The sequence below is a fragment of the Mesoplodon mirus genome, assembly GCF_964341445.2.
Source record: "Mesoplodon mirus genome assembly, chromosome: 9".
NCBI classification, from domain to species: Eukaryota; Metazoa; Chordata; class Mammalia; order Artiodactyla; family Ziphiidae; genus Mesoplodon; species Mesoplodon mirus.
This window is the reverse complement of record NC_138985.1, coordinates 35,586,152-35,612,215: the sequence shown is the minus strand read 5'-3', so window position 1 is coordinate 35,612,215 and position 26,064 is coordinate 35,586,152. Positions and strand designations below refer to the sequence as shown.

Here is a 26,064-nt window from a genome sequence, read left to right as displayed (position 1 = left end):
TTTCTCCTAGAATGCCTTCTTTTAGGAGAGTGGTTGAAAGACTTTGGAATTAGATCTTCGTGTTACTAGCTATGTGAATTTGGATACATTTTTAAATAGCTTTGAGCCTTAGAAATTTTATTTGTAAAATGAGGGTAAAATTATCTGTCTCTTAAGGCTGTAGTAACAGTGAAATAAACAAATAAGCAATGTTCTTAGCACAATATTTGAGCCAGAGAGAGTGTTCATAATATAAATCTTAATCAACTGTTTTTTTGTTTCCTTAGGAAAAACATCCCAGAATATTACCATTCCCTCCCTCAACCCAGACCACCCTACCCCCAGGACTAGAATTAGGTTCCAATTTCCTGTTCTCCTAACACCGCATTATAGGACTTTTGACACTGAGGCACTCATTATACTAATTGTATTTCCCTATCTAGAGCTCAGAAGACACAGTTCCTTCCTGTGATGTTCTTTGGAGGATCATTGTATTTGGCATAGGTTAGATATCTATCTTAAAGATTTGTGATAAGCAACAAAGGAAGAATACGTAGGTAAAAGTGCTTTGTATCTTCGTAAGTCCTCTGCAGAAATGATTTATTATTAACTTTGCAGCACCTAGCACAGTGCCCTGCACGGAGTAGTGAACTGCTCATGGAATTCAAGTGCACATTGAAATCATGTCCTCTGAAGTGCATGTTAGGCCTGTGTTTATTGTCCATCCTGTGTTATCACTGATCATGGGGCCCTAGTGAAACATGCTGGTTGTCTCTTTTAATTGTACTCTATTTCTGTTCTGTTCTATTCTATTCTATATCTACAGACTTGAGCCTCCAGAATAATGACATAAAAAATATGCTCACATGCCTTTTATCTCTATGTAATAAACTAATTTTTGTGGTTTGATAAAGGGAGGAATGAGATGCAAGAAGAAAGAGGGAACATACACTCTTAGACTCAAGACTAGATCGTGGAGGAGGTTTCCCCATTTCAAGTATACAGCAGATTAGAGTGTTTCCTGGGCATCATAACATCAGAAAGGGTTTAATTATTACCAGCTTTGAACATAATTTTGGAATACTCTTCTGTAACTGTGTAAGAATATTATAATGTAGATACATTTCCTCATGAGCATTTTTCCTCTTTCCATAAGAAAAAGCCAGGAATCCCTTAACCTAGACTTCTCTGATAACCATGAAAGTCTTTACTCACTAAACCTATTTTCCAAAATTTCCTTTGTTGACACTTTTAACTCTGAGAGCTGTATGGTTCCAGCCAGAGCTGAATGACAAATCACCTGTTATAGAAAGCGTCCCTTCCCTTGCAGCTGTCCAGTGCGTACTGTGCAGATGGTGGATTTCTTTTTCCTTTTACCAGCAGTTCTTTTCTTTCTTCTCTACACAGGACTGTGATCCTTTGTGATCATGTATGAGTCAGTCATCAGTAGGAGCACTCATAGGATTGAGGGGTTTTCAGAAGTGTCCAAGTGAAAGGGAACAGGGATTCAGAAATGAGGAATGGCTCTGACGGCTATCTGCATACTGAAAAGGGACTATGACTTCCTTCCCTTGAAAAGTAGATATTCATAGTTTGATCAAAAGCATCTTTGTCCTCAAAAAAGAATTTTGATTCTTGCTTCATTGTGTGTGGTCAAAATAATAGTGAGAGTAGTCAAACCCAGAGAAGGTGGACAGGAAAAGCAATGCAGAAGAGAAATCCAGATCATTAAACTGACTTGAGTCAAGATGGGTTTTCTCCTGACATGTGTAAAGTCTAGATAATTATCTCCATCCTTCAGTTAAATTGTTGAAAGTATACATAACTGTTTATTCTTGATTATGTCTAGCATTGTTCTATTTAATAGTTTAATATTAATAATTAATAGTAAGGAATATTTAATATTAATATCTCCTATTTATACTTTACATATTAAAATATATAATGCTTACATGTTATCATATATGTAGATTATTCTATATACATATATATATAAATTATCAGATACCATATATTTTATCTAAGAAACAGACACAGTTTAATCCAATTGCTTATTAGATGTGCTATGCCAATTATTTTATCATACAATGTATAGAGAATATCAGAAGGTAAACACCTGTTTACACTGAACAAATATTTACTACCACTATTTTTTCCTCCAAATTCACCCAAAAATGTCTATGCAGGACAGCACGTCCATAACTGCTCAAAAAATAGCCATAATTGCATTCACTAAATTTCTTGGCATTCTATTACGCAGCAGCTAGTTTTCATAATCCAGACCATGATGTCAGTTACTGCAAAATTTTATTTTCTTCAGGCTTTTTATATATAGATATACCTGCTTTTAATATTGCATAATTTGTTTATGTAAAGAGATTCCAAGTAAGCTATTTGAGTAATTTGTTATAGAATGCTGTTTCATTCTCAGTATGAGTTCAAAGTTCAATATGTAAATTCAGTATGAATTCAATATGTAAATTCAAAGTCAGATTAACTGGGTAGTTCAGGCAGGGACTGACTAGACATATGTGATGGGTTTTCTATCACATTAAATTTGACTTTTTCCAAAAACCAAACACAGATGATCATAAGGTAAATGAATCAAATCAGAACCCATGATATCATTATAAGAAGACTGGCTATGCTCATCTTTCAAATAATTAAAATACTAACTTTCCTAATCTTAGAACTGCATATTTAATTATAATAGGACACTTACTAATGTGGATATTTCCAGCAAATATTGCCAGTCTTTAGCTTTTTAATATTCTTTGGCTGTTTAGGCTTATTTCAATCCATTGCAGTTATTATTCTTATTGATCAATGAATTATCCCATATTTGTCCAGTAGATACCTCTTTAAGTTGACATCTAAGTCTTTATAACCCTAATAGTTTTGATAGCTTTCTTTGCTTTCTGGCATGCCTACTTTGTACATCTATGACCCCAGACCATTTTTTAAAATTAATTTTGTGATCTTTTATTGATTTGTATAAGTTTATTATATATTAAGGCAAAAATAAAGGTCTTGTTTTTTATTTGAGTGAAAAAAATGTTTATTTTTTTCCATATAGGATTTAAAAAAATTTTTTAGTCATATTATTTATCAGTCTTTCTTTTAAGTCTTCTGAATTTTGTGTCTTATTTTGAATTTTGAATCAAAGGTTATATACAAAATTTTTGTCTTTTTCTATTTCCTGTATAATCCTATTTCTTACGTTTAAATTGTTGATCAGTCTGGAATTTGACTACAGGGCTATAGGACATGAGGTAGTAATCAAACTTTATTTTTTTCCAGATGGCAGTCCAGTTGTCCAAACACCATTTATTGAATAATCCATCACTTATCCACAGTGCTTTGAAATACTATCCATATTAATGTGCATTTTTACACCACACTGGCTTCTTATAATATAGAACAAGGTTTTAAAGTTCACTGTAGAACAACAAAAACAAAAACAAAATGCTGAATAAAATCAGCATTATGCACCATTGGGCTTGATATAAAATATTTGGTTGCAAACCCTTGGATTTGTAAGAGATCAGTTTTCTTTTCATGTATGGTTATGTCACATATTTATATGTTCTAGTTCTTATGGCTTCTCAATGGCCTTTTATACCCATTCCTTCCTCTGATTGTCACAACAGTCATAGAAGATAGCAGCATAGAATTATCATTTCTTTTTTTACAAATAATGAGTTACAAGTAATTGCGGTAGAAAGAGGTTATGGGACTTGAGCAAGAGCAAATCAGAACCTTTCTTGTCTCCACTTTGAATTAACTCTCTTTGTGAAGCATCCTCTTATTCTAGTTCTTATTCCTGTTCCTATTCTCCTTCTCCTTCTCCCTCTTCCTTTATTTCTTTTCACTAATTTATGAGAAGAAAGTATCAGAGACTTTATTTCTGCCATTGAAATGATGTATTTGTCAAATATGATTCATTGAAGTTCAGTTAATACATTGATTAATGAAAAATTTTTATCCTATTATATATTACTTGCAGTCACCTGTTCATTTTGGTTTGCCAATTGTTAAATTGACGATTATTATTTTAAATTTTTAGATTTAACTTGCTTCAACTAAAAAAATAAAAGTTCACCCATGTCTCCTGCCCGCCACTCCCTGCTTCTGACAAGCACCAGTTTGTTCTCTGTAGCTCTGAGCTTGTTTTTTGTTGTTTTTAGATTCCACGTATAAGGGAGAGCATATGATGCTTGTCTTTCTTTTATTTCACTTAGCATAATGCCCTGAAGGTGCATTCATGTTGTCACAAATGGCAAGATTTCATTCTTTTTTATGACTGAATAATATTATATTCCACATATATATACCGCAATTTTGTTATCCATTCATCTATCAATGGACAGTTAGGTTGTTGCCATATCTTGGCTATTGTTAACAATACTTCAGTGAACGTGGGAGTACATATATATATATATTATTTTATTTATTTATTTATTTATTTATTTTGATTTTATTATTTTTTTTTGTGGTACGTGGGCCTCTCACTGCTGTGGCCTCTCCCGTTGCGGAGCACAGGCTCCAGACGCGCAGGCTCAGCGGCCATGCTTCACGGGCCCAGCCGCTCCACGGCATGCGGGATCCTCCCGGACCAGGGCACAAACCCGTGTCCCCTGCATCGGCAGGCGGACTCTCAACCACTGCGCCACCAGGGAAGCCCCATATATATTTTTGATTTAGTGTTTTCATTTTCTTTGGATAAATACCCAGAAGTAGAACTGCTGGATGTATGGTAGTTATATTTTTAATTTTTTGAGGAACCTCCGTACTATTTTTCGCAATAGATGCACTAGTTTACATTCCCACCAACAATGCACAAGGGTTCCCTTGGCTCCACATCCTTGCCAAAACTTGTTTTTTCTACACTTTTTGATATTAGCCATTCTAACAGGTATGAGGTGATATCTTATTGTGCTTCTGATTTCCATTTCCCTAGTAATTAATGATGTAGAGAATCTTTTCACATACCTATTAGCCATCATATGTCTTCTTTGGAAGAATGTCTATTCACATCTGCCCATTTTTAAATCAGATTGTTTGTTTGTTTGTTTGTTTTTCTATTGAGTTGTATGAGTTATTTTATATTCTGGATATATATATATATATAAAATACATTGCCAGATGCTTCTTCTGAATCTATTTAGATGATCGTATGACTTTTATTCCTCATTTTGTTTTGTTAATGTTGTGCATCACATTGTCTGATTTGCAAATGCTGGAGCATTCTTGTACCCCTGGAATAAATCCCACTTGATCATGGTGTGTGATCCTTTTAATGTATTGTTGAATTCAATTTGCTAATATTTTGTTGAAGATTTTTGCATCTAAGTTCATCAGGCATATTGATCTATAATTTGCTTTTCTTCTAGCATATTTGTCTGATTTTGGTATCAAGGTAATGATGACCTCATAAGATGAATTTGGAAGAGTTCCCATCTCTTCTATTTTTTGGAATAGTTTGAGAAGAATTGGTATTAATTCTTTGAATATTTGGTAGAATTCACTAGTGAAGCCATCTGATCCTGGACTTTTGTTTGTTGGGAGGTTTTGATTATGTATTCAATCTCCTTACTAATAATTTGTTCGGATTTTTTATTTCATGATGATTCAGTCTTGGTAGGTCATATGTTTCTAGGAATTTATCCATTTTTTCTAGGTTGTCCAATTTGTTGGTGTATAATTGTTCATAAGTAGTCTCTTAAGATCCTTTGTATTTCTATGGTATCAGAAATGATATTTCTATGTAATATCATTTCTTTCATTTATGATTTTATTTCTTTGAGTCCTTCTTTTTTATTTTTTTGGTGAGTCTAATGAAAGGTTTGTCAATTTGGTTTATCTTTTCTCAGAACCAGCTCTTAGTTTCATTGATATTTTCTGTTGTCTTTTTTAGTCTCTATTTCATTTATTCCTGCTTTGATCTTTGTTATTTCCTTCCTTCTACTAACTTTGGGTTTTGTTTGTTCTTTTTCTAGTTCCTTGAGGTGTAAAATTAAGTTATTTATTTGAGACTTTTCTCATTTCTTGAGGTAGGCATTTGTCACTGTGAACTTACGTCTAATCTTCCCTGACAATTAGGCTACTTTGCTTAATTTTATGGTGTTTAATAAAAGGAATAGCATGCATCATGCTTCCTAAATTCAATATTGTCTGAATGATTGGAATATAGTAGGCTTCTTAATGTTTGTTGAATTGCCCAGATGTACATCGTCACAATGCAGTGAGAATAATGCTACAAGAGACTCATAGCCATGGGAGAAGTTTTGCTTGGTGAAGTCTTGGAGAATATCAGTGAAGTCATTTTTCAATATCATTTTATCATTAGTAGGAGTTAGTACTGTAGAGAAAAGGAAGACTCAAATTCTCTTTTCCCGAAGGGAAAGTGTCATCAGAGCTATGGATGTTATGATGCAGAAAATTTTGAAGATAGCTTATGCTGCTGGAATTTTGATTGGATGGTGGAAATCATAAGGGATAAAGGATGAGGTCAAACTGTGAAGGTCCTAAACTGCCATTCTAGAAGTTAGACTTTATTCAATAATCATGAGGAAGCACCAAAGATTTTTCAGAGGGAGAGTGACATGATTACTTTTAAGAAGATGGTGAGGAAGAGGTAAGAAGCAAGGTTGATGCTGTTTTCCAGTAAAAGCAGGCTTCAGGACAACATTATAATTACAGTTTGAAGAATATTTGCTTCCAGTATTCTTAGTATACCCTGGCATACATATCCAGTAGATAGAGCTATCAGTGTGGAATTTAAGAGAATATTGGCATATGATGAGAGCACTTAGGGTGAGGAATCCTGAAGTAATAATTAAAACAAAAGAGAGGGATAGATGATTTTGCCATCAAATAAAGGTTAAAGCAAATATTTATTTGAAAATTCAGCACAAGACATTTGAGTTAGAATTTTACTTAGCTGTAGTATAAGCTTTTAAAAAATTTTAGTAGCCTCTGCAAGCTATTCTGATTTTTTTTTTTTTTTTTTTTTTTTTTTGCGGTACGCAGGCCTCTCACTGTTGTGGCCCCTCCCGTTGCGGAGCACAGGCTCCGGACGCACAGGCTCAGCGGCCATGGCTCACGGGCCCAGCCGCTCCACGGCATGTGGGATCTTCCCGGACCGGGGCACGAACCCGTGTCCCCTGCATCGGCAGGCGGACTCCCAACCACTGCGCCACCAGGGAAGCCCTCTGATAATATTTAAGGAAATAAAACATTTGAACATATAATTTAGTAAATACATAAAATAATAATAAAATACTTTTCTTCTTTAAAAAAATCTTAATATACATTTTTGAACCTTGATTATACATTAAGTACCTTATAAAGGACTCAGCCATGCCTAGCAACACAAATATATCCATCCTCCCCTTTATAATGGCAAGTAGGGTAATACTGTAAAATAATGTGGAACTAGAAGACACTCTTTGAGACTAGCAAACCCTCATTCTGCCTGTGATTCCTCACCTATAAAGAGAAAGTAATATTGTGAACAATATTCTTGACCCTGTCTTACTTTACAGACTTATTTTGAGGATGAAACAAAATAACATATGCAAGAATACTTCGTAAATTTTAAAGTATTATACAAATATAATGTATCATTTTTGGGAAAAAAATGTAAAAAAAGAAAAAAGCAATTAAAATGCAAAACTATTAGCCTTAAAGTCAAAACATTTACTTACAACTTCACTCCCTTTTTGCCTTTTTTTCCACTTTGTTTATTTAGCCTTTGGGAAATGTTTCACATCTTCTTTAGTAAATGATTTTATTGCTTGGCAGAAGAAAGGGAAAAAATAAATGATTACAATGAATCACATTCAAAATTAATTTGTGATACAGACAATTGAATAGCTGTTTTTTTGTGTGAAGAATTAAAGTGCATATTATGGTTATTTATTCTAGGCATTTTTGTACCCAAACCACCTTTGTTGATAGATACAGGGCTGTGAGCCTGTGTATTTTACTTTTTTCCTATTAGAAATAGCTAATAAAATAAGTGATTACTTGTTTTATCTTGTTGTATTTGTAATGTTCCCATTTACTTTTGACATCTTTCAGAATATCTCAGTGGTGCTGAGGGCAAGAATAGTATTAGCTCACAAAGCTGATTTATTAATGGGAAGTTCATTTCATTTAATTGGCATCACGTTTAACACCTGATATGCAGCAACTCACGCCTATTGACAGTAGCTTACAGCAGGCTTCCTGGGTTTTGAGGGCTCTCCTCAAGACCTAAATGAGAAAATTCTTCTGGGAAGATGTACCATTTATTCTTTACAAACGTTTTTCTGAAGAGCATATGCATCTCCTCACATTTGTGAGCTAGATGTCCTGCTTTTTCTCAACCACATGAGGATCTATTGGAAAACTTCTCTGTGTCACACTGAAACAAAAAGTGCAGCCCACATTGTTAATACTAGCGATGTCTTGTAAATTTAAGCCACATTACTCAGGCAGAAATTCCAGCTGTTAAAACACAGATAATGGAAAACCAATCTAAGTAGTGACCAACATTCTCAAAAGGGTTAAACACCAGCATTACACATTACTTGAACCATAGACTCGATTGCTTTGGGGTCATTGGCAAGGTCATTATGACTCAAGTTTTCTGGTTGGTTTGGTTGCTGAATTCTACTTCATGGAAGAAAATTATATTACTTGCTTTTTTAGTATTTTATCGGATTGTGCACTAAATTAAACACTGCATTTAAGACCACAGTGAACTCTCCAAATAATGTGAAAAACTTCATTCTTAAATTTGTAGTTAATTTTGAAGTTATATTGACCTATGCAAAACAAAGCAATAAAAGTTTGGAATTTGCCTGTTTTCTATCATAATATCAATACTATTCTGTGTATGGTAAATTTTCTTCCTTTAAAATTTCTACATCTCAGCTGTATAAAGTTGCAAAAATAACATATTCAATCCTGAGGAATTAAGATGACTTGGATCAGTGTTTTTTTTTTTTTTTTTTGTCATATGCAGCTTAACAAGACAAAGAAAGCCTCTGTTTTAAAATCATGGCACAAAAGACCAGTTAGTATGTTAAAAAACTAGTGTCAAGTTGGTTGTTTGATAAAAATTAAGAACTCAGTCTTTATTGCCCATTCAGTTTTGAAATTTCCTGACAATAGACAACAGTATCAAGAGAATACCTTTTCCTCATTAAAAAAAAAAAAGGTCATGCGGGAAAGGGAAGCCTTAACTAACAAATAAGTGTACGTCCATGTCACACCTCCATATTACTTCAAATTACATGCTGTCATTAATAAGGTCTTTGGGGATAAAATAAGTCATCTCTATAATTCTTCAGTACTTGATTTTATTTTTAGCGACTGCCATGTGATATTGTGTTCTATTCATCCTAACCTTTAATATATCAAGCCTCGCAAGAGTTCATCATAAATTGTCAGTGTCTATGAAAATATATTATCTTCAGTAAATAGTTGGGGAAATTAAGAACACATTTATTTTTCCTTTAGTTGTTACTAAAGCCAATGGCAACCAAAATATAGAAAAAATAGGGCTTCCCTGGTGGCGCAGTGGTTGAGAGTCCGCCTGCTGATGCAGGGGATGTGGGTTCGTGCCCCGGTCCGGGAGGATCCCGCATGCCGCGGAGCAGCTGGGCCCGTGAGCCATGGCCGCTGCACGTCCGGAGCCTCTGCAACGGAAGAGGCCACAGCAGTGGGAGGCCCGCGTACCGTAAAAAATAAATAAATAAATATATATATATATATATATATATATAAAATAGAACTGTGATATTGCTATATGGGTAGCCCCAGGAAAGCATGTACAACAAAGAATAGCATAATAACTTGTACATGTTGTATAGTTTTAAATCAACATACCTATCCACAGCTCTGTTTTGTGAGTTGTTTTAGATCTGTGAGAAAGTAGGCAAAGATCACACAACAAAGGAGATAAAACTATTTATTCAAACAATAAAAACAGCTGTGCATTTATTATATATCAGGTATTTTATTTGATGCAGGGGATCAAAGATAAATGTGACATAGGCAGTTTCCTCAAGGAAGCCTCACAAACCAGTAGGGAATTGAGTCAAACAGACAGTTATAATACAGAGGAGTAAATGATGTAAAAGGGGGATTTATATGATGCTTCAGGAGGACCCAGAATCCATATTAGGGCAGACAGATGGGTCAGATCTGGATTCCTGGAGGTGATAAGGTCTGTGCTGAATTTTTAATACTGTGTGGGCATTATTATCCTAAACACATTAATAAGTCCAAGAAAGATTAAAAAATCTACAAGCAGTCAGAATGGTTGGTACTCAAACTGTAAGAGCAGCATTTTAGAGATGAAGTATTTATGTATAAAGTCCCTTATGTAAATACCCTAAGGACTTCAGACTTTGTTTTCTGGAGTCTATGGGAAGTCAGTGAAAGATTTTAAGAACGGAGGTGAGAAGAGGAAATTCACATTTCAGAAAGAAGTCTTTGGCAGCAGAGTAAAGAATTAGTGGCTGGGGAGACTGCTCAGGAGGCTGGTTAAAATTAAGGTGATAAATGGTAAAGGAGTGAATTAAATAAGTGCCATGGTGCAGGCAACAGCGTTGAATATTGCAGATAGATACAGTAAAAAAAAAAAAATCTATTGGGGGTAATTTTATGAGAATAGTAGAGTGATAAGGCTTGGAGTTTTGTTTGCTACTGTGTTTCCTGTTCCAGGGCCAGGACCTGACAAGTGGAAACTGATTTTTTTTTTTCTGAATAATTACATAAATAATGGAAACTGATTTTCTCCATCAAACGTAAGGTGTGAGGCTGTCTACTGAATGGCAAGAGAGATCATGAGTTAGGGTGTTTGAGCAACACAGCTGCTCAAAAGAGTTATAAAAGGACGTAACCAGGGAAACATACATTCCTTGGAAATTTTGAGGGCTGAGCTAAAAACCACTGGTTGTTAGTGATTGCTTTATATTTTTTAATGGTTTGCTTTAGCATCATCACTATCCTAGGTTTAGAAATGGCGAAGGTAGACATGTGGATAAGAGAATAAGGGGCAAAGTGAAGGCTGACTAAGGGGGAGAAGATGGGAAGGGACCTTTGTATTTTGAAAAAAATAAAAGGGTCTCAACTCTGGAGGTTTGTTATTGGGTCAAAAATATTTATAATTTTATGATTAATCATGTAAAAGAGCTGGAAGTGTGAGAAGCAGTGTGGAACAATATCCTCATAGGATCTGCATTCATTTTTTAAGGCTGCTGTAACAAATTACCATCAATTTAGTGGCTTAGAATGAAACAAATGTTTTATCTAATAATTCTGTAGATGAGAAGTCTAAAATGATTCTCACTGGAATAAAATCAAGATGTCAGTAGGGATGCATTCCTTCCAGAAGATCTCGGGAAAGAATCCATGTCATTCTTTTTTCCAGCATCTAAAGAACCACCCACATTCCTTGGCTTATGGCCCCATTCTTCCATTGTCAGAGCCAGCAGTGAATGGCAGGTCTAGTCTTCCCCACACTGCATTGCTTTGGTTGGTTCTTGGCTGTCATCCTCACATCTTCTCTGACTATTTTTAGGACTCGTGTGATTACATTGGGCTCAGCTGGATAATTCAGGGTAATATCCCCATCTGAATGTCCTTAACCTAATCACGTCTGAAAAGACCCTTTTGCTATGCAAAGTGAGATATTCATAGGTTCCAGGCATTAGGACATGAACATTTTGAGGCTCCATAACTATGCCTAGTATGGGAGCTATGACTCAATTAAGGCAAGGAGGTATTGAAGCATGTTATAAATTGAGTGTGGTTTTAGGGATTCACTTACCATGAAATAAGGATTTCAAAAGGCATGGTAGAAAGGTTTTAGAGAAGCAATAAAATTAGATCAGAAATATGGTCTTAGTAGTCATCTTATCTCCAATAGAAGTTGCCTTTCTGACCTTGTTCACCTTTCATGATTTGTTCAGTGGAAATCTCATACTTGTTATCAACAAAGATTGATGGGTTAAAAAGAGGAGTTTTGAGTACGTTCGTAAAAGAGCCAAACTTGGGCTTCCCTGGTGGCACAGCGGTTAAGAATCCACCTGCCAATGCAGGGGACATGGGTTCAAGCCCTGGTCCGGGAAGATCCCACATGCCGTGGAGCAACTGAGTCCGCGAGCCGCAACTACTGAAGCCCGTGCACCTAGAGCCGGTGCTCTGCAGCAAAGAGAAGCTACCTCGGTGAGAAGCCCGCACACAGCAACGAAGACCCAGTGAAGCCCAAAATAAATAAATTTTTTTAAAAAAAGAGGCAAACCATTTTTAGGTTTGATTAGCTTTCCCCACAGGCAGGTCTTTTGTTTTTACCATGTCATAAAACATTGATTAGGTGTAAGATCACTTTATCTTCTTACTTTTTCTGGCCTTGCTTCTTTTGTTTAACTTCTCTAAGTGTCATGTAATTATGTGTTAAGGTTTTGACTGCACGTAATGTGCTCAGATAAAATTTATTGAGGCCACTCACTGATTTATCACAGACAAATGAACAGTTGTGATAAAGCTATACCTTGTATCAGCAAAGGAGGCTGAGTTCAAAATAATAGGAATGTAAAATTGTGTGTGTAATCATAGCCATACTTAGACTCTCAAGTCACTCACGTAGAAAATGTCAACCATTTACTGGCTTTTATTATCAAATGTTATTTTAGTCATAACATCCTAATAGCCTTTACTAAAAACCAAGCAACATATTTTTGTTAACAGTTTCATTTAACTTAGTAATTCAGAAGTAAAGTAAAAAGCAGGGAGACAGTATTACTGTTTTTAAGGCATCCAGTGATTTAAATAAGGAATATTGACAGCACCTATATTATACTTCTGCAGGAAGGTATGTTCTGATTAATAAAAATAAATATAGAGCTTCCTGTTCTTTGTAGTGACATTTTAATTTAATAATGGAAATGTTCATGTAAGAACTAGTCAGGGGCTTCCCTGGTGGCGCAGTGGTTGAAGAGTCCGCCTGCCAATGCAGGAGACGCGAGTTCGTGCCCCGGTCCGGGAAGATCCCACATGCAGCAGTGCGGCTGGGCCCGTGAGCCATGGCTGCTGAGCCTGTGTGTCCGGAGCCTGTGTGTCCGGAGCCTGTGTGTCCGCAATGGGAGAGGCCACAACAGTGAGAGGCCCGCGTTCCGCAACAACAACAACAACAACAAAAAAGAACTAGTCAGATTTGGGAACGAGGTCAAAGAAGACTATGTGAAGTGATGAGATATAAGTTATAGAACTTTCAAGCGTTCAAAGCACCTCTTCATTATTTTGTTAGAAATAGCGTATAGTCTTCAAACTTAAGAAGTACATAGCACCATTTACAATCCAGCTTAACATTGTCCTGCATTTTGGTATTATCTGATTTCTGCAGTATTATTAACCAAGGGTTATGTATGCATGAAATGATGTATCCTCTACAGATTTGGACCTTTCTTCTTTTTATGAAGATAATGGTGCTTGTCTAAAGCAGGGATGTTCTAATAGTTTATCTTTTTTTTAATCATTAGTGGGCTGGGGCTTCCCTGGTGGCGCAGTGGTTGAGAGTCCGCCTGCCGATGCAGGGGACACGGGTTCGTGCCCCGATCCCGGAAGATCCCACATGCCGCGGAGCGGCTGGGCCCGCGAGCCATGGCCGCGGAGCCTGTGTGTCCGGAGCCTGTGCTCCGCAACGGGAGAGGCCACAGCAGTGAGAGGCCCGCGTACAGCAAAAAAATAAAAAAAATAAAAATAAAAATAAAAATCATTAGTGGGCTGAAAACCTACAAATTGCAGAATACACATATTTTTTCCAGCTTTACCTAGTTCTAATTGAAAAATAAAATTGTAAGATATTTAAAGTGTACATCGTGATAATTTGGTATAAGTGTACGTTGAGAACACATGCATTTAAAAAATTAAAATGATAGGTATGTCTATCCTTTAAGCTATTCAAAAATGTGGATTTTTAATACTGATGTGAAAAGCAGGCAAAAAGGCTTAATTTAATCTGTTCATTATTTCAAAAGACTGTTTGTTGAGGCAGTTTTAGCCATTAATCAAATTAAGGAGAGAGAGATATTTGAAGTCTCCTGGAGAAAGGTGGGAAGGGTTCAGTCAAGGTACATCTGAGTCTGGACTTGAGGCGTAGATCTCTGAGAATATATAAGTACTTAGTATTCAGTATTCAGTTCTCAAATTTGAAGTTTCATGAAAGAGTTCATCCTTTTACAGATTCAGATTTTACATATTGCGCAGAGTTGTGCTTCATACATCCTGGGTTCCACTTATTTGTTCTCAAAATGTTAGGGTTATAGGCTTCTGTGAATATAGTTTCCAGTTGATTCAATTTACTCTCTTGAAAGTTGAAGACACTGCTCTCTCTGATACTTGATATCTCAGAAACATGCTGAAATTCACAAATCAACAGTAGTAGCCTTAGGAACCTAGATCATGATTTATATTTACAAAAACCTGTGACTTTTCTAAGAAATTGTAACTTCATTTCCTTCATCTAACTTTGTGGTTCTTCAAAATCTGAGATTCTCTTGATCTTAGCATTCTTACAGTTTGCATTTTCTGTTTCACCCACTTGACAGTTTAAATTTAAATGAATATATTATATTCCTTGAATCAGTAAGCAATATACTTGTTTTTCTCTTGAGGCTTCAATTTTAGTGTTTACGGTTTCTAATTATATGTGAGATAAATCAACTTCATCCATCATTAGAGACAAAAAGTTGAGTATCACAGAATGTTGAAGCTATCAAAAGTCTTTTTTTTTTTTTTTTTTTTTTTTGCGGTATGTGGGCCTCTCACTGTTGCGGCCTCTCCCGTTGCGGAGCACAGGCTCTGGACGCGCAGGCTCAGCGGCCATGGCTCACGGGCCTAGCCGCTCCGCAGCATGTGGGATCTTCCCGAACCGGGGCACGAACCCGTGTCCCCTGCATCGGCAGGCGGACTCTCAACCACTGCGCCACCAGGGAAGCCCCCAAAAGTGTTGATTTAAGAAAGTAGTTCAGTATATTTCTTCAGCTGCTTTCTATGAGCAAACATTTGGACATTTGACTGTATTAGAGCAAGTATAGTATGTATACCCTACCTATTTTTACCAAATATTCTATAAAGTGACAGTGACTAAAGGGGTAAACAAGTATTTCATTCATAGACTTGATCATTTCCTCCTCCATATAACACTATGGATATGTTTGGCAAATTTAGATGAAACCCTTTCTGCTTAAGTATTAGCTGGGTAGACCAGTCATTCTAGCTCATTTCAACAAACATTTTGTTTTCATGTCATTGCAAATCTGTTGTCTATGGGAAGCGAACACAAAAATGTTTCAAATTATTTACTGGCATTCTTTCTCTCTACTGATTCGTGTGAAGTGTATAAATAGATAAACTTTTTTTTTTCTGGCTTAAAATATCAGTTTAGCCGCACCTCTGGATTCAGAGGCCACATTTGTTCTCTAGGCTATGGTTCAGTTCCAAGAACAAGACTGGAGTCAGGTGAACTCTGCACTTACCAGAAAGGTTTTGAAATGGCAGGATCAAAATCGTGATTTTAGAGTATCATAGAGAGAAAGAGGAATGTGTGTTGGATAAGAATGGCAAGAAAAGGATGGCATAGATAATGTGGAATAAATAGGCTGTCTAGGAAAGTCCAGATCAAGTTCTAGAAAAGTGCATGCAACCCTTAAAGGTTCCTCAGGACTTTGGATTGTTTACAGGTTCATTATTCACAGGTGGGCGGGACTACTTATAGATGCCACAGTGGGCAGTATTGACAATATTCTATTGCAAAGTGTTTTTTTTTTTCAACAAAATTTTCTATATTGATTTTTATTGTCAGTTTTCCAGACTACTTTTTTTTTAACTGAAACCATTTATAACACACTTAATGGAGATTACTTGTAAAAATATCCATTAATGAGAATTTTGCAATCTGAGAACATTCAGAAAAAGTTCTGTGGTTATGTGATTGCAATAGGAACCAATAAAGTAGTTTTTCATGGAAATGTTTATTTTCAAAATCTTATTTGTGTGAAACCATACTGAAATATTGTTCATAATGTGGTATCAACTTCTACATGAATATCCCAGTAATTATTTATGCAGTAATCATTCTCTAAATTATTAAATATTAGATGTCTATGCAAGGAATATGCGATGAAGAATAAAAATGATTGGAAATAAATATTCCAAATTATTGATAGAATATTTTATCATTTTCTTTTAGAGATTATTCAAAAAATCAATAATGGCCTTTGTGGAATAAATGCCCATTTCCATGTTTATCAGAGTCTCCTTTTTACTAACTTTTTTTTTTTCCAGCAAGTCTCCGTTCATTTGGAATATTTAACTGACACATCTCAGAATAACTAATACTGGCTGATCAAGTGATAAAAACAGCAAATTTCTTTCATTTCAGCACCTGCATCCTTTTTGAGAGAAGTGAGAAAACCCACATGGGCCTGAAAACCCACGTGTTTATTTATAAAATCAAGTTTGTTCCTAAATAACTTGATGTTTCTCACTGGTGCCCTATTTACAATACCTGTTTTGTAAATAATCAAGGTTGAATGTATTTTTTCTGAGAAATTAAATTCTTATTAAAGTTGGCAAATACATAATGGCTTTTCTGGTTTTCTTTAAAGGATCCCCTTTTTCACCTGGAATCGCACAGATCTGAGAGAGGAAGGGGCAGATGCCCTTTTGATGCCAGCTCCTCATTCATCTCCACTTTAATTGGTAATTATCATGGCTGCAGACATCAGGTGGTAGTCATATTGATTTCAAAACTTCAGGCAGATTCTTTGCTGTTTCTTCATATACATTGCTGTGTCATATCTATTTATTGGTGCCGGGAGCATGGATATTAAATTTCAAGCCATGCTCACCTGAGCCAATTTTACTCTAAAATAAGTGCAGCTGCTATGAAGTATGGACGTCTCATCCAGAAAATACAAACTGTCCCTTAATACCTGATAGAAAGTATTTTGTATTGTCCTTTATTGTTCACAAAATGCAATTATATAAATACTTTTTTATAAAAATGCAGCTAGAGAAACTAAACTATTTTAACATATGTTAATTCTTTATTAATTACTCTGTGACTTTAAGGGAATGTCTAATATTGTCTTCTGGGTGCCTTTCTCTGTGTCAGTAGAATTCAGCAGAGAGTCATCTCAGTTTGGAACTTCAAAGTCATTTATTTAAATTCCTGTTAATTTAAAATGTAAGCTGTAGAGGTTGACTGGCTCAAACTATGTCCACGTTGGAATAATAGAATAAGCTGGCCATGTCTGATCTGGATTTCAATTGGATTTCAATTAAATTAGACGAGATACCTGAAAATCTCGCTTAAATCTCAGAAAAATACTTTTTCTTTAATACAGTTTGGGATTGAAAATGGCACACCCTTATCAAATACTCCAGCACTGCTATGGTACAGACAGCTGATTGAGTTGCCAAGTATAAAGTTGAAGAGAGCAATCCCTGACACCTCACACAGGTGCTGTTAGGAATCATTCTGTTTTCTCAGTGTTGAGAGGCTCTGATAGATATATGGTACAGATGCACAAGCTTCTGTTATTACATTTGCAGCACTTAGAGTTATCTGCTAATATTAGGTCATCCTGTTTACAGAAAATGAAAACATGTAAAATAACATGTAGAGATTTTCTATCCTAAATAAGTGGGTAAAACTTAAAACTCCCCACTGATGAGTAATCAACATATCTTATGCTGGATTTAGAGTTGATGCAGATGTTCCTGTATATTCTAAAGACAACACGTTCCTTGAACTTATTCCAGACAGTTGATTCTGATGAGCCTTGCATCCCAGTCCCCACAGTCCCCAGTCGCAGTAATGGTACTCAGATCCAAATAAATAGAGCTTTTATATATACGTATATTTATGTGTAGAACAAAAATCTTACGTTAGCTCTAAACAGTAGGGAAGGTTTGCTTTACTTCAGCTTCATAATTTGAAAGTGCTTTAAGGTGAGAATTCACGTAGTGATTAGTTCTTTAAGAGCTTGAATAAAGAGATATTTTTAAAGAATATAAGATTTTAAAGAAAATACTATGATATCCTGAGTTCCGCTACTCACTCATATATGTGTGGGTGTAAACATAATATGAGAAGGGGAGATTATAAATATGGGAATTGAGTTGCTTAAGTCACTTTGGACTTAGTAGGAATCAAAACCTTAAGAATGCCACTTTTGGAGAATGCCAGATTCATAAATGTTAGAAATTCGTGGTAGATTGGCAGCATATGCATTAAAATACATGCATTTGATAGACTCATACAATTTTTTTCTAATGTTTTTAGTGATTTTTGTAACTTCATAGATTTAAGATTTGAATATGTCTGGAGGAAAGAGAGTGTCTTATCATCTTTCTTTTACCATACAATATATTGCACAGAAAAGGCCTCCTATAAATATCGACTGAATGAAATACTCACTGAGCTTCCTAAGCAAACAAACCAAAAATAAATTTGGGGATAGTATTTACAAGAATATTATAAAAGGTATTGAAAGTCAAAAATTACACAGTAAACGCTACTTCTCTAGTAAAATCCTAAGAAGATGGGAAGAGAACACCATTTATTTTGAACATTTCTTTTAATGGTTAAAAGTAATTTTTTTAAGCCACTCACCACTCAGCCTCCTTGGAGCTTGTTTTTGCATGAAACCAGGAATTTGAAACTGAATTTTTTTAAGAGGGGAAATATTACTGGAGGGACATTTCCAAGTGAATTTCATTGAACTTCCAAATCAAATTACACTCTGCTAAAATGTGAAGTGCTTGCCATCTGGGTGGCTGTTTCACTTATTCAGAAAAGAAATCAAATTATAAGAGCCCTCCAAGCTAAACACAAAAGTTATAGAATAATCCCTGCAAAGAGAAGAAATAAAAATATAATTCTTCTCATTTATCCACTAGCTTTCATCCCAGAGTACCTTTGAGAGATCATTCACTTACTGTGGATATGCAGCAGCCACTGAGATGGAAATCTGATAACCTATGTGAGCCAGCAGCTCTTTAAAAGACAGGAAGTAGAAATAATTCACCCAATTGAAAAAGCAGCAGGAATTTGGACTGGAAAAAATGGAGCTACCTGAGTTGGAATTTGGTAGGCTTGGTGCAGCTTACTCTGACAGGAAAAGAATGCATTAATGTGGTATTTTATGATCGCACATGTTCTCTGCCGATGGGTTAGGACAGGACTCCAGCAAAAAGATGACCATCTTTAGACCATTTCTGCTGCTTTGTTTCTTTCTTAATTGTAGGTCACACTTAACTTTTAATACCTGTTTACATTAAGATTCACTTTCATCATTAAAAAAAAAAAACCCTCAAATTTGTAATACTCATAAAACTAACAAGGCCCCCAAAGAAAAAAACATGCTCACAAATCTGAGAATTTCTTATAATATCTTAACTTTAGATACAAGTTTCATTTTATTTAACTTAAATTCTGTTGACTTAAGATCACATGGAGTAAAAGGTTACTGAAAAACTAAGTAAGGAATAAATATTATCTGTTAGGTGAAAGACAGGTTAATGAATACTTTTATTAAATTTATAGTCTAATTTAGAATGGAAATGTTAGTAACTGGCAATGATTCTGTGTGAAACAAGATTTAAGGAGTAAAACAATCTCTTTATTGAGCTATGTTCTATATGTTCAGAAGCCAATCAAAATGAAATCATACATTAATTAGGTTTGCTCTTTTAATGTCACTTTGTATTAACAGAATTTACCTTGGTGGTGTATAAATTCTTATCACAGGTACAATATTTCTATGTTTAACCACACTTTCCCTCTACGGTGATTACTAATATTACATTTAAAGTGGTCTTAGATAACTGGTTGAAGAAGGCAAGACCTTATAATCGGGTTTTAAAAACAGTTTTTTGAAACAGTGAATTACTTAGTAAAATGAATTCTTGCATTACTTGTCTGTACATTTCAAGTCAGCGAAAGATACTTAAGACTTATCTTGCCACTAAAAATTATTAAGTTTGGTGGCTGGCCAAATAAAAATTCAGGAAATATTTTCTTTATGTCATATGTCATTTTGGTCAGGAAGGAAAAGTATTAGCTGACTTTTTTGCATCAGTTTACATTTGATATAATATTGCAGTATTCTTTTTATTAAGTTGATAACACCTTCAGTAACTTTGGGGTTTCTTTGATACTTTGTCGGCTCAATTCTATTGCTACTGTTTTAAAATGTTTCATTCTGACCCAGATTTTTATTACCAGTTCTAGGTGTAATTTAATACATACCATACCTAAAGTACCTAAGGTATGCTAATGTACATGTTACTAGTGTTTGGGGGAAAACCACTCTGATTTGTCAGGTACCTTTTTACACTTTGCTTTTGAAAGTGGTAGCTTTGTTGTTAGAATTTTTTGGATACTTTCAAGTTAAAGACTTACTGAATTTTATATCCACAAATAACCATGAATGAGGTATTTCATGGTCACCAAAATTTTCTTTCTGCGCTTTTCATGTCTTAGGTTACATTTTACAGCAAATAAAACTACAAAAGTTTACAGCTGCTGAAATTTTCTTCCTGCACTTTTATTCATAACAATGAGACCTTTGTGAATATATCCCCTCATTACAAATTCTGTGAATTAAAGGTCAATGTCAATTGAATGAAAGGGAGTCGGAATTCATGCAGGGAAAATTTAAGTGATTATCTCAAGCTCTTAATACCACTAAAACTTTTTTTTACAAATAAATGTTTCTATTTTATTAATTATATATTCAAGGCAGAATTACAAATGAATAGTTCTGGCACAAAATAGGACTTCATAAATGTTAGAAAAATAAATGAAATAATCGAAATGAAGGTAAAATGTATGTCTTTACAATCACAACCTCTATAAACATAAGTGAATGTGCTGGCTCGTTTCTTGAATTCATCCCAACTGTGTAGAAACTTACTCCTTTAGCATGTTCCTGTGCCTAAAGAATATCTGTAATTTCTTGTCCAGGTTAAGACTGCTGTGCTTTCTCATTTGGCAGAATGCCAAGTATCCACATGCTGACTGTTGCTTCTGGCCATTAACTGCTAGTTGCTAATGAGCTATTTGAATACTTGCTTATGGTTTCCTCAAAACAAACAAAAAATGAAGAAAAAAGAAAAAAAATATCATCTTCAATTCCCCATTGACATTCTCCCCCTTAGAAATCTGATTTGACCATGCTGGTAGCAATGTCACTGTTTTGCCACCAGGGAAACTCACAGTACTGTCATGGATGCTAGCAAATGCAAACGAACAGATTCAGAACACAGTTTTCTTTTTTCCTTCATATGTCAGAAACCACCTTCTTGACATTGATAGCTAATGCTAGCTATTTGCCAAAGCAAAAACAAACAGAAAGTCCAAACAACTACATAACTGATAAAAGGACCTGCTTCTCCTGGTTTCTTTCAGCATCCTACACAGATCGTGAGTGTGAACTGGGAGGTTGGAACCTATGGACCATGAAGATGGCCTCATCCTCCCAAGTGCATTTTGTTTCTCTTTGCAATTATGCATGTCATAGTCACTCTGTGAAATAGTGCAAAAGTAGAATGATTTTCTAAGAAAATGATACAGTTCAGTTATAAAATGAGGTAGTTAAATCCATCTTTAGCCATGTCTTTTCCATGAGACGAATATGTTTCACATTATTCAGATTTGTAGACATTTACAACATAAATAGGAGAAATGCTTGAGCAAGACTTAAGAAAATAAGAAGGGCATGAAAAACTGTGAATTTTTCTCACTAAACAATTAAAATCTGTATTTACAACATGGTGAGTAAAAACTAATCGATTAATAATACCATCTATGAACGAAGCTCTTGATAAGGTTGATAAAATATTAAGGCAATTAAGTATGTTTCACTAAAACTTCAACTGGAGTTTGTATTGTAAGAAAAGGAGTTGTGTAGAAAAGTATTTTACTTATGCATTTTAACTTAGAATTATTTACAATGGGTTTGTTTTTGTATCGCCAAGGTCAAATGATTGTTTTGTTTTCTTTCCTACAAAGTAGTTGAGAGTAGACACAGTCTTTTGGGGCTGAAACGATTGGCGACAAATACTAGAAGAAGATAGAGTCCCTGCGTTCCTGGATTAAAATTATTAAATATAGGCTTTTTGAGGAACAAAAACTCAAAGAACTCTGCTATTCATATAAATGCCAACAGTTTTTGCTTTCTTTTGATATTTTCTCCTGAAGCATTTTTGAAAAATCAGAATCTTATCCTGAGGTTTTGTTTTTATTGCATTTCATAGTTTTTTTTTAAATTTGAACCCTAAAAGTTTTAGATTTATTCACGTATTAATTAACTCATTATGCCACTTTTTGATTCAACAAATGCTTATTGAGCATTTTCTGTATTCCAGACACTCTACAAGATATTGGTGACAAAAGAATATAATAAGACACATCAGGAAATCTGCATTCTAGTGAGGAATAATGTCAAACACAGGAGACAAACTATAGTAGGATGAGAAATATGATAGGCATGGGGGCTATGGTGGTACTAGGAGCTACTAAACTAACACAAGTTTGGTCAGGGAAAGCTTCATGGAGAAAGTGGGCCGTGGCCAGGTAAATGGGAGGTGAAATGGGAAGGGGGGGAGGTGCAGAATTCCAGGCAAAGAGCATACAAACCAAAAAAAGGGCAGCAGAGAGAACAGAAAAGCTTGGCAACCTCAGGAAATCACTTGGACACCCCTCTGATTCTCCAAATAACCGAGGCAGTGAGATTCCAAACAGTTTTGCCACAAACAGTAGGTTTGGGGCTGGGGCTTAGTTTGCCAGATTTCCAGTGCAGAATTGTTTCCACTCTTCTTCTATCTGTACACAGAGACTGTTGTTGAACATGACAATGATAAGTTACATTCACCTGTCAAAATACCCTGCAGATGTGTTTTATTTTTTAATTATAACCAACTAACATTAACATAACATCAGTTACCATCAGAAGCCAGTACTATAACAATGAAACATATGGCATACAAGTCAAATTGGTTATTTATATTCAGAATATCAAAATAGATACCAGTAAACTTTATGACCAAGCTAATACATTTATTAAATATCATGTCTGTATAGACATAGAAAACTAAAAATTTGAGTAGTTCTGTTCTTATCATTGAAAATCTAAAACATATTTTACTATTTGTATGAAATTTTTTTAATCTGTGAAAATATGAATTATCCAGATATTATTTTTTGCTGTATACAATACCAAAATATTGATTCACAAATTGTCTCTATAACAAATAGTTATAATTTTAAAGTTTTCAACTAGAAACTATGTATTTGCCATAAATAATATCAATTATAATAATGTTGATTATTTTTGCTCATTTAATTACTGTTAGTTAACTTTGTGCCTAAAGCTTTATTCTCATTATTTTTCATTAAAGTGTTTATTTTTTCTTAGGAAAGTATTTTACCAAACATCATTATTATCTATTACTATAAATTTATTTTGTTCTTCACCCTGATAATAAAATATGAAAGGAGAATCTTTCCCTTCTGAGGAAAATCTAATGTTTCCAACAGGAACACGTTTGGTTCAGTTTACATAGCATATAGTTTTTTAGCACCTGTCTAGTAGCTTCTTTGAAGTTTAAGTCATACAGTTCATATTGTATTATTTGAATTGTTCACAAACCATTTTCTTTTATCTGGATACAAAAAGGGAAATTGGGTAAAATTGGTACTATATCATCTTTTCCTTTTTGCAGATAACCTGCCCTGGATGTATATTATTTGGTATCATATGGCTCCATCTAGTGGCTACAAGGGGAACTTTTTTGTTAAATTTGTAGAATTGTTTACAAGTAGAACTTGGAAAGTGTTCAAATTGGGATATGTGCAAGAAAATTGATGTGAACTAAAATAAAGATTATTTTTCCAAAGTAATATTTTCAGATATAAATGTTCTGTAAATATTTTAGGAAATTTAATTACATTAAATATTAAAAACTTAAGAAATATAAACCTATCATGATTTTAAAGAAATCTTTTTTTTGTACCCATTATGAATTAAACATTCAGTCCGGTCCATATTAGAAAAATAAGTTCTGTTTAGGACAGTTTTACAAAATGGCCTTTTTATTTTATTACTGTGTTTTATTGAAGTGTAGTTGACTTACATATATATATTCTTTTTCAGATTCTTTTCCATTATAGGTTATTACAAGATATTGATAATAGTTCCCTGTGCTATACAGTAGATCCTTGTTGTTTATCCATTTTATGTATAGTAGTATGTATCTATTAATCCCACATTCCCAATTTATTCCACCCCTCCCTTTCTCCTTTGGTAACCATAAGTTTGTTTTCTATGTCTGTGGGTCTATTTCTGTTTTGTAAATAAGTTCTTTTGTATCATTATTTTTTAGATTCCACATGTAAGTGATAACACATGATATTTGTCTTTCTGTGTCTGACTTACTTCACTTAGCATGAAAATCTCTAGGCCCATCCATGTAAGATGGCCTTTATATTTTTATGGAAACTATAACCAAGTACAATAATTTTTTTAAAATTTCAGAACAACCCTTGCTCTGGTGGTTCAATAGTCAACTAACTCTTTTGTGCGTGAACTCGTTCATTTCTGCCATAGAGTTGATGATCTCCAAGGCCTTTTAATGAATTCAGCATGACTCTCTTTTATCTATGTTCAAGTAGTACAGATTGAACCCCACATATGGTTCATATCGCTAACCACTGAATACATTTTATACCAAAATACTCTTTTTCCACATGGATATAAAACTTCTGGTGAAGACAACACTGATTGAATTTGATACAAATTATGTTGTTCTTCCCCCCTTCTAGTTTCAAAGAATATGCTTAAATAAGAGTTCTGATATAACTCTTCTCTACCAAATTTTATTTTCTTAAGTCCGGATATAAAGCATCTTTATTTTTTAGTTTTTGTTATTTTCCTTATCATATTTCTCATTCAGCATGCATTGAATATACAGGATGAACTAAACAAATACAGCTTCTTTTTTATTTGTTGTCTTGAAATTTTTCAAATACAAAGAAAAATTGAAAGAGGAGTAAAAATTTATAGCATTTACCTTGACCCACCAACTGTTAATATTCTACCACATTTGCCTCTGTCTCTCCTGTCTCTCTCTCTCTTTCTCACTTATATAATATATATAGTTTAAAAGTGAATTCCTTTGTGAAAGACCTGGATTTTATTTATTTGTATCTTGTATAGTTTTTAAGTATCCATAGTGGGTTTTGTGAATCAAAAAAAAACATTTATGGTTACTTGTCTTTTTGTAAATGAAGAATAGTTTATTTTAATAACATTTATCAAAACTTAGTTTTCTTATTTTTAAATTCAATTTATATCTCACTTTTCTTTTTCTAAATCTAAATCTAACAAAAGCAATCATTTTTACTTTTGAAAAATTGTTAGTTATCTCAAGGTGGAAATAAACTTCTTACAGTGATCCTATTTACAACTCAGTTGATTACTTTCTCAAATTTTAAACCATACAAATATATTTAATCTGTTCAAGTTTTTTAAAGTTTTAAAGACCTTACCTTAGGGAAAACCTTTCATAAATATTGAAACAATTTTTAAATCTAATCAATAAAATTTATAAATATGACACTCAAGTTTTGTTTAATTCTGTTTAGATACTTGGTCAAATTTTTATACCGTAACTAATAATTCTAATTCTAAAATTGAGTATACAGTTAAATTTATTAAATTGGAAATCCAATTAATTTAAATTCTCTTTAAAAAAAGCACTTTAAATACCACTTGGACACATATGTACACATTCCAGATTTAACAGAAAGGCATTAATACTTTGAGTATACTTTCAGTGTACTCATCATGTCTATATTTTAAAACCTGACCACAGTTACATGACACTCATTAAGAAAATAATTTTGTCAACCTAAATTGAGTTTGCTATATCCAGTGATCTGTTGCTATCATCTGCTTCTTGGCCAGAGATTTTAGCCCAGGACAGGATTCGAGCCTCATATGCCCAGGACAATCC

General features: G+C 34.3%; 1 protein-coding gene across 1 annotated transcript in view; it reads left to right on the top strand.

Moving 5' to 3' along the window:
- SEMA3E (semaphorin 3E) overlaps positions 1-26,064 on the top strand; it is a 273,154-nt gene that overhangs the window by 205,656 nt on the left and 41,434 nt on the right. The window contains exon 5 of the mRNA XM_082632907.1: positions 16,647-16,740. Coding sequence (XP_082489033.1) covers positions 16,647-16,740 — 94 coding nt within the window. The remainder of the gene's footprint in view (positions 1-16,646; positions 16,741-26,064) is intronic.